This window comes from Solea senegalensis, linkage group LG11 (assembly GCF_019176455.1).
Source record: "Solea senegalensis isolate Sse05_10M linkage group LG11, IFAPA_SoseM_1, whole genome shotgun sequence".
Classification (NCBI taxonomy): domain Eukaryota; kingdom Metazoa; phylum Chordata; class Actinopteri; order Pleuronectiformes; family Soleidae; genus Solea; species Solea senegalensis.
This window is the reverse complement of record NC_058031.1, coordinates 19,978,950-19,988,806: the sequence shown is the minus strand read 5'-3', so window position 1 is coordinate 19,988,806 and position 9,857 is coordinate 19,978,950. Positions and strand designations below refer to the sequence as shown.

At 41.5% G+C, this 9,857-nt stretch overlaps 1 protein-coding gene across 1 annotated transcript; it reads left to right on the top strand.

Moving 5' to 3' along the window:
• The first annotated feature begins 509 nt into the window (after window positions 1-509).
• Window positions 510-9,822, top strand: e2f1 (E2F transcription factor 1). The gene is made up of 7 exons (XM_044038633.1): window positions 510-1,909; window positions 2,656-2,755; window positions 3,077-3,296; window positions 3,441-3,593; window positions 4,424-4,538; window positions 4,633-4,915; window positions 5,999-9,822. Exons 1-7 carry the CDS (start codon window positions 1,658-1,660, stop codon window positions 6,238-6,240), a joined length of 1,365 nt encoding a protein of 454 aa, XP_043894568.1. The 5' UTR covers window positions 510-1,657; the 3' UTR covers window positions 6,241-9,822.
• The last annotated feature ends 35 nt before the right edge of the window (window positions 9,823-9,857 follow it).

The following is a 9,857-nucleotide window of genomic DNA, read 5'->3' as shown; positions in this document are numbered from 1 at the left end:
ACACAGTAGAGAAGACAGAAAATCTTCTTAATCCAAGTAGATTGAGGCAAATATGTGCCGGTTCAATGTCCACAACACACATGAAAGTGTTTAATGACTGTAAGTACATCTTATTTGCCAATATAAAGCCTCAAACTGTGACAGTGTAGGTTTTAATTCTATACGTTCCCAAATTACAACAAGCAAACACATTGGGCAGTTTAATTTTAGAAAACAGTATGCAGACTATGTACTTTAAATGTGCAATATCAAAATGAATTATTAGTAATGAGTTAATTTGAAATATATTCGCAAAATGAAAGTGATATCAATGGATTAACAATTATTTTTGTAGACCTTGAATGCACCTTCTTATCGATGAATTTGTGCTCGACAACGAGACAGACAATCGTTTGCACCAATCAGAGCGCGCTGATCCCACCCTGCGGAAACAGAATCTTATTGACCAATGGAAAGCATCCGTTCTACGCACGTGCCCGTTTCGCGGTAAAAAGGATTTCGCGCGAAAACGGTCAGAGCCCTGTTTAGATGTAGATCAGCTGAGACAATAACAACAATAACAGCCGATAACGGGGTCTGGACGGCGCTTTTGTGGATGGACCGCTCCCGCTGTGAACAAGCAAAGCACCAGCGACATGTACCGTGAAGGATGCGTGTGTATTTCACCGCTTTATTCTCTTTTATTTCCAGTTTTGTAGGTGTGCCTCCTGCGTGCCCCAGCAAAACGAGGGGGCAGAAGAACTGCGGCTATTAACTTAGCTAGCATGCTAACGTGCCACATATGTCATAGTAAATGATTATCTGTGTTTTCTCTGCTGAACCAAGTGACGCTTCATGACGTTAACTCTCTAAGATGCCTTGTGATGTAGAGATTGGTTTTGTATAATAGATATTTTTATTTTGATGGCTCACTTCAAGGAAAGCAGCTGCAAAGTTTGAATAGCCGTTTAATGAAGCCCCGTATGTGGCGTCGGTGGCTATAACATACAGTTTTATGTCTGTTATCAGATTAAGTGGCTAGTTTTTGTGTATTTGTGTTTGTGTGCTGTCAGGAACTAAGCTAATGTCGTTAGCAGGAGGCTCAGTGTCTGTGGTGAAAGTCAGTGTGAGTATGTGAGTGATTGTGTGTGTGTGTGTGTGTGTGGCCAGGCCTCGCGGCTCTACTGTACTGACAACACACATGAAAACAAAAGATTAGCTTGTCCCTTTGGCTAGGTCGCTCTCCCCCTCTGCGTTTACTTAACATCGCGACCAAAGTGCGACTCTTTCTTCGATCACACGGCAGCGACGGAGCCTCTGCTCGCACAGCTGCTATGCGTTTAGCAATATTATATTACTTGCCAAATTTCCTGTTTGGCAGAACAGCCTGTCTTGTTGTTTCACCATAACTATAAACCCAATGTAGTACCTGCTGTAGTTTCTTATAATCACAACGTATACATGAGTAGTAGCTTGTTTGTAGAGAGACATGTTGGAGCTGCATTTGAACACCTTCAGGGAATCGTGCTGTTCCTGCTTAAATTCACTGAGTGTAACAAATGCAAAGGGGTGTGGATCCTCTATCTGACCACAGCATCTCAGTGTGTGACACCACCGTCTCCTCTCAACACCTCAACAATAGTCCAGTGGAGGGCAACTCAGTGACTGAGACAGTGCAATGTCAGAGACTCTGATCTCAGGGCAGACATCGGAGGATCTGTTGGCCGACTTTGAGACTCTGCTGAACTCTGGGGGCATTGACCTGGGTGAGGACCACCAGATAGTGATCATCACCAGCCCCAGCAATGATGGACTCCACCCGACCATCGCTCCCACCAGCACGGGGGAGATCCTGCTGTTTGCAACGCCACAGGGCCCCGCCGACGTGGGAATCCAGGACAAGAGGCGACCGGCTCTGGGACGACCTCCGGTGAGAAGAGGGACAGATGAGAGAGGGTGTGAAAGAGCAAGAGGGAAGTGGTTGGCTATGGTGGAGTCCATAATGTTTTGAAATGTTTACATCACTGTGCTGCTCCCTGCAGAAGACAACGTTTTGACTTCATCCACCTGTCATTAGTTTTTCTATTTAAAAAGTAAAGGATTCCTCTGAGGTTAATTTTAATTGTGTGTTATTCAGCCTTAAATTTAACCAGGTTAGTCCCAAGGATCTCTTTTACAAGGGAGACCTGGCCATGATGGAAGTAGCACAGCGACAGTAATACATAACATTGAAACTTACTTGAACACTTTTCACTTGAACACTTTTTTACTTTTTCAGCATTACTAGGTTTTGAAGTTGGGTTAGGATCAGATTGAGTATCAGATGAGGTAAGAACCTCTCCTTCCACACAGACAGTCAGCAGCACAAATGACACAAGTTACAGAGAAAAAAAATAAAATGAACTTCTTGACCAGTTTAACTAAAAACAGTGACATCTCAGGGAATCTGCCTCCAGTTCTGTCGTTCTTTTAGGGAGATTAACTCGATAAATTTCGTGTCCATCTGCAGTCAATGTCATGCTACATTTGCAGAATATTCAATTGCCCTCTTTCCAGTTTCAATAACATGTGGTTTTGTTTCATTCGTGTGAGTTTTCCTGTCGTCTGATTAGAATTAAGCACACTTTATAATGTGCAAGTCAATGTTTTATGACAAAAAACTTTGTATTTCTTCAGGTTAAGAGGAAGTTAGATCTGGACAGTGACCATCAGTATGTCAGCACCACTCGACCGTCCATAGGCCAAGCACCACCGTCCACACCTGCCCCACCCAGAGGTACACACACACACGTCTTATTGTCAACATATTTTGTACTGAAAGGGCATTTTTAATTTATGTCAGTTGTTGCCTTTTGGTCATTGTTCATGTGGGGAGAATGTTGTCGAAAAACAAGTCAGAGCTGATATTACAGAGTTCAACTCAACTGAACTATAATTTATTTTTTATTAGATTTCCTCCGGATTTTTATCAGGCAGTTTGTTATTACACTCCTCTGTGAACAGGTTTAAAATGCTCCACTGACACTGAGAGAGAAAAAACAACAACTATCATTTGGCTCAAAACAATCCTGATCAGGGGAATTCCTTTTCTTTCCAGTTCCTCGAATCACGACAGAGAAGTCGCGGTACGACACTTCCTTGAACCTGACCACCAAGCGCTTTCTGGACCTGTTGTCCCAGTCGGCCGACGGCGTGGTGGATCTTAACTGGGCCTCGCAGGTCCTCGATGTCCAGAAGAGACGCATCTATGACATAACCAACGTCCTGGAGGGAATTCAGCTCATCTCCAAGAAGTCCAAGAACAATATCCAGTGGCTGTGAGTATGAAACGATCTGTTGCCAGACCTAATAATGCTAAAATAGTATAAACTAAGAAAATCCAATTGGTCCGTGAAACAACAATTAAAAATGTTAAAACCTGACGACTGTAGTAAAATATTAGTTGCTCTCTTCCCCTGCAGTGGTAATCGAATTGATGCAGCGTTGGTTTCCCGCCATAAGGAGTTGCAGAAGGAGGCGTGTGACCTCACGGAGGCTGAGGAGGAGCTGGACGAGCTCATTACCAAATGCAACCTACAGCTGCGGCTGCTCACGGAGGACCCGCAGAACAAGAAATATCCTTCTGACCATGATAATTATCCAACTAAGCCTAACCACATTTGGCCTGGTCATGCACGGCAACTGTCCCTTCAATACAAATGGGGTTTTATTCGCCGCACATTTTTTGTTTCCCAATCTATGGTCCAATCTAGGATCAGTCCAGGCAGTCATTGTCCCAGGCAGTGAAGGAAAAGTGATGACAGACGTCTTGTTTAAGGAGCGTTACCAGCCTTAAAAGACCAAAACAGTCTGTGGTCTCTGAGACCCTGTGGTGAATGACAGTTTTCTCTCCCCCGGCCCCAACCCGATCTCTCTCAAAACAGTGTTTCCCTTTAGGGCCAGACACACACAAACACTTCCAAGGAATCATGGTGCTCATGTGTTTCTTTTAAAGACAGCAACAACTGAACAGTTATTTTATTTGTACATTGAATTAAACACCGGAAACATTCTTTTAATGATGACCAAGCTGGGTCAAAGCCAGTTATCTGGTGGTGACTGGACCTTAACTGCTTGCCAGGGGCAGGCAATGCAGCAAGTACATCTTTTCTGTACTTGGACCGGGAGCAGGAGAACTACTCCGGCTGCTTCTCGCAGGAGAGCGAGTGTTGCCGTCTTCTGAAACATTTTTGTGGCTGCTTCTTGGTGTTTTCATCCAGAGTGCCGCTGTATGAAGCTGTCTCACTTTACGCGCACTTAATGCTGCTTCTTCTGCCTCACCTTTTATTATTAAAAGTTACAAATTACATCTTTAAATTGCAGATAATGGGTCGGGTCTGGAAATGGAAATCTCAGTTCTCTCAGTCACTTGCTGTTGTTTTGTAGTCCTTAACAGTTGTGTCACGTTGGGCTACGTGCGCTGTCAGGACTTGAGGAAGTCCTTTGATTCTCCAGACCACCTGGTGATGGTGATCAGAGCTCCACCAGAGACCCAGATGCAAGTTTCAGAACCCAGCGAGGTGGGAGCCTGAAGAATAAGTCGGAATAGTACTCAGCTTGTTTTTTTTTTTTGACGCATTGAGGTTCTAACACGATTTGGTCCACACCTCTCAGGGTTACCAGGTGTCGCTGAAGAGCTCGCGCGGCCCGATCGATGTGTTCCTCTGTCCGGATGACAGCTCTGGCGTCTGCAGCCCTGTGACCGGAGGTAGTCCCACAAAACCAAATGCTGACCCCCCGCTAGTGCCGCCTCCTACACAACCCACAGACCAATCACACACTAGAATTTCCACACCTGCCCTGGAGGTGGGTTTATCGTCCCCGGGGTCAACGTCTTCTACGATCACAGCAGCCTCCCAGCAGGACCCAACGTCACTGGTGTTAGGTGGGGACACAGGTGAGTGTTCACGTCTGCCAATATAGAAGTTTGCATTACTGTGTAAAACATGTATGTAATACTGAAGCATGTGTTGAAACAAACTTTTGTCACATTAATTAGGGTTCACTTCAGGTTTAAGAGAGCCAGGGAATTGTAGGTCACACTAAATACTCGACACAATTTGTGTTTTGTGTTTTATGAACTACATTCATGTATTTTCTGTATGTATTCCAATTAAGTGATTGAGAAATAATTATACAATCTAATGGTGGCCTGGGACTTTTCCACAGTACCGTGCATTACATTAAATTCACAAATAATGTACATAAATAACATTGCATTCTCATAAAGGAAGTCAAAATGTTCCACCTAAAATCTTGATAGGTACTGTAGCTTTAAAAAAGTTGTTCTTTGAGGTGTGATTGTTTCGATTTGGGAATACACCTTCCCCTTGCAATACGCTAATCGATATAAACCGGGGCAAATGCTGATATTTCAGTTCAGAGTATATTGATTATCACAGAATCGCTGTGTCGCATCGCACCCACCGCTAACTCTGATGCAGGAGACTGAGAAGCACTTTAGTATAGGTCACACTGTCCAACTGAAGGCTACCCTATGATCCTTGATTACAAATAGTTGATTTTGCCTAATGCCAAGTAGGTTAATCATTAAAATTGGGATAGACAACATATTTTTGATGTTATTGATCCAAAATTCCATGTTTACTTCTCAGCATAATGTAAATCTGAGAGAGATTCCTTGTAGCCCCTGACTTAAGATCAAGTTATAATGCCTTATTTGTGTATGTTTTTGTTATTTATAGGTTTATTTTGCATGAATCATAAATAGTTTTTCCTGTCATGAACTATGTATTTTATTCCATATCAAAACACCTTTATTTTGAAGTTCTGGGAATCACAAATATTAATCGTTAGACTAGCTGTATTAGACTGTTTTATTACTTGAGTAAAGTTTTGCTCTGTTCACATCTTCTCCAGTGAAAAATAAAAAATATTGTATTATCGACATTAGTGTCAGGGTTAAAACTCCACAGTCTTTATTAAAGTGAATGACTGTCTCTGTGACTTTCTTTGACAGAATCACTGCTGGGAGGTGATCCGTTCTCCAGCCTCGGAGACATGCCTGACTTTGACCTCTCCCCTCTCTCCTCCTCGGACTTCCTGAACGGAGAAGGCCTCCCTCTCCCGTTAGACGGTTTCATCAACTTGTCCCCCCCTCACAATCACAATTACCATTTTGGACTGGAGGACCACGAAGGCATCAGCGAACTGTTTGATTGCGACTTTGGTGACCTATCGCAGGTTTTGGGGGACAGTTAGATGAAACAGACGGAGGAGGAGGAGGAGGTGAAACATGGGCAAATGTGTAGGACTTCTCTCTCTGTTTCCGTTTGCCTGGTAAGAAGACGACAAGAAATTGGGATTTTTATGGACAAATCTTGTTTAGAAAAAAAAGAAAGTAAAAATGAATGTTTAAATTGTGGGGTGAAGGAATATTTTTTACGTAGTAAATGCCAGTGATCCCCAAAATACCAACCTAAACTACGAAACCATGAAGTCCCCCAAATTGTACAGCACATTATCAGCACTTCTCGTTCGCCATTTTAAAAAAAAAAACAACAAAAAAACTTTTAGACCAAGACTTCCAAACTATAGTATAGCTATTTAAATTATTTATATGAATGTTATTTTGATATTTTGTACTTAATGAGGTTTTTGTTGTTATTGATGATAATGTTTTATCCAAGTTGATTTTGCAGGTGTGGTGTATGTGTATGTATGAGGAGGAGTGTGTGCTCATTAGGCTGGTTACCTTAACACTGATTAGGTTTCGTGCAACGACTAACAAAGCTGGTTTCTTAAGCTGTGGAGGTTTTTTCGGAGTTTGATGTTCACGTATGATGAACGCAGCAGGAGATTGTTTGGGAGCTGGAGAATTTTGTGGCTCGCAGCCTCTCTGGACAAATCCAGGTGAATGTATGAGCTTTAGTGCATTCAGCTGTCGTTGGCTCAGTCTTAACTGTCACACATGTGCATCCCACTCCTGTAAGTTGAAGCCGCTGTAATGAAACCAGCATTAGCAGAAATACACATTCATGTCCAGTCTTTCTAAAAGCATCTTGGATATTGGATGTTTCCCCTCACAAATGATTTGAGTCTAAAACACTGGAGTCCTGGAAAACTGGACCCTCAAACACTTCTGGAATTAAGAGTGAAATCCCAGGCCCAGACAAGAGTTGCACATGTTCCCCACTCTTATAAGAGTCAATAATATATTTCCTTTGTGATGTCAGTGAACTCAAACACATTTTTAGTGGGATTTACACAGACCCGGTTCTAAAATTATTATTTTTTTTAATATTATAAATCAATATTTACCATGAGATTTTCAGTGTCCGGTATTCCATCCTTCCAACCATCTGTTTAGAGAATCCAAACAATGGTAGAAACTCCACAGTTAATTAGGTCTTGGAGAAAAGTGTGTAGGAAATCAGGTGATGATAGACTTCTACAGTTATTCCAATGAGCAAAAAACTAATACTGAATGTATTGTTCTCTATTAGTTAGTTAGGCGTTTAGCCATAGTCTCAGGTGTTCGGAGCAAAGCAAAGTCTTAAATCCACGTTTATAATCAACGTGAGAGTTTTAGATGTATTTCATGGGTGACATGTAAAGTTGAGTTTAGATTTTTAGAGGTTAAGATGATGGATGCGTAAAGATACTGCAAGTCCCCCCCATCCCCCCACCGCCTCAACCTTTCAGTCGAACTTTTAATGTGAGAGTAGTTTTCCAAACTCTTATTGTCATGTGGCGAAGTTCCCAGCAGGTCTTGAGCTCTGGTAGGATTGTTGATAGGTTCAGTAATTCCCCCACAAACCATTCCCTCTTTGTGGATTCTGGACAAAGTCAGTGTGGTTTGTCTATCGTAGGTTCATTTAGATCAATCTAATCCATGTAAACAGTGATGGCGTCAGGGAGTGAAGTGGAAGTGATATCGTCTCGATGGAATTCAGGAGGGACGTGCGGCTATTGTTCAGTATATGCACATCAGGTCAGTTCAGGAAGTTAATGTTTATGCCTTAAATCAATGACCTTTCACCAAGTAAAGGGATGCACATCTTATCTTAGACCTAAGGTGATCAATTCCTCACTGTTTTCCTAGGACAATGGCATTCGGCGTCGTCTCCACATGCTACTAACACGCCTTCATTGAATTTCTGTTGAAACCATGTTGATTCGAAATAAGCAGCAATAATGTCTTCATGTTATGTTTTCATCGCGACATGAAAAAAACTGTCCTGTGTGTTCTAGTTAGAAATGTCTTTTTTCTTGTTCTAAATTATGTAAGCCAACATCATGTTTGTTTGCTTTTTTCGCATTCCGTGTGTGTGGGGTTTTAATATCTGTGCAGGTGCACACGTGTGTGGATTTTTGTTGTTGTTGAATTTCATATTTATTTTAAAATAACAAAATGTTTTTTCTGTCAGGAAGGGGCTTTATACCCATACATTTACTCATTAAATCCAAACAAGTCAGACATTGTTAAATGTGTTTTTCAATGAGCTTTGCTTGTAAAGTATAGCGTCTGATTAGTATCACATTTCTTTTTAGAATTTCCCCCCCTTCATAAAAAAATGTCTTTGTATGTCTAATCTTTTTTGCAACTTTTGCATTGGCTGATGCCACAAATGGTACTTTGTGGAGAAATCATTTTTCAACTGATTCTGTAAACGTCATTTGTCATACCTGGTTCACTCACATCATATATGATTATCATCAGTTCAGGGGCAGAAAACAAGTTATGAACAAACTTGTTGCCAGTTATCTCATCTTGTTCTTTTTTTTGTCCCCAGGTCTGTAAAAGTAAACAACAAAGGGTGCACTATGTAAGTGTTTTTGCTATCGCTACATGGCTATCATTAGCAGTAGCAGCTGTTTATCTACGAGTTTAGCATCAGACTTTGCTCCCATGTGTTGCAACGGGAAACAACAGGTTTAACTCTGTTTCTTCCTTCTTCTGTTTTTTTTACCGTCATCCCCTTTCTTCTCCTGCAGTTAGCATGTTAGCAACAGGAGCGTGCTAACAAGCTACAGGGGGTGGCTGAAAGACATGCTAACAGGCTAGCTCTAGCCTGGTCAGCCAGTCTTGCCACTTTCCACTTGAAACCATGTTTGCTGGCAGAAAACACTTTACACCTGAAAATGTTTTAACTGATAAGCCACTGAAATGTCAAGCTTAATAGAATGTATCTTTTTTAAATGCCCGTCTGTCTGTCTGTCTGTCTGTCTGTCTCTCTGTCTCATTAGCCTCCATCAGCGGCTGTACTGAGTTCATGTTGTCCGTGAGAAAGTTTGTATGCATTGTTTCTCTGCAGGACAAATGCAGTGCCTTTTTTTGTGGTGGGGCTACATAAAGTAATGCAGTGCAGGTTCCTTTTCTGGGGTTTTGTCTTGGGGTTTCAAGACATTTGTAAATCGGTTGAAATCAAGTCACCGTCAGTTTTAACGCCACAAAGATTCTTCTGTTCAAATAATGTTGGAAAGTGAAGGAATCGATGTAAGTGTGATGAGACAAGCAGGGTTTTCTGTAATGATGTCCAAACTAGAGTCAAATACAGCGTACGTAACATTATCTAGTGTTGAACACAAAAGTCTACAATCTCAGTCTGATAACAAATGCAGTGAAATCACAGTGATGATTTAACCCTGATATAGAAAAAAAGTGCTTTTGAGGAGAAACTGTGGTTTATCCAGCAAAAAAAATCTTTGTTTTGCAGATGTTCCTTGTGCTGCATTCTGGGTAACAATACATGTTTGTATTTGTCTATTATTAATAGGCTCCATTATACCCTTTTGTATCACGATTTTTGGACAAAAATAAAGTTAACTATTTTAATTTGACTTATTTTCACGCCCTTCTGTTAAAGTATTTAACC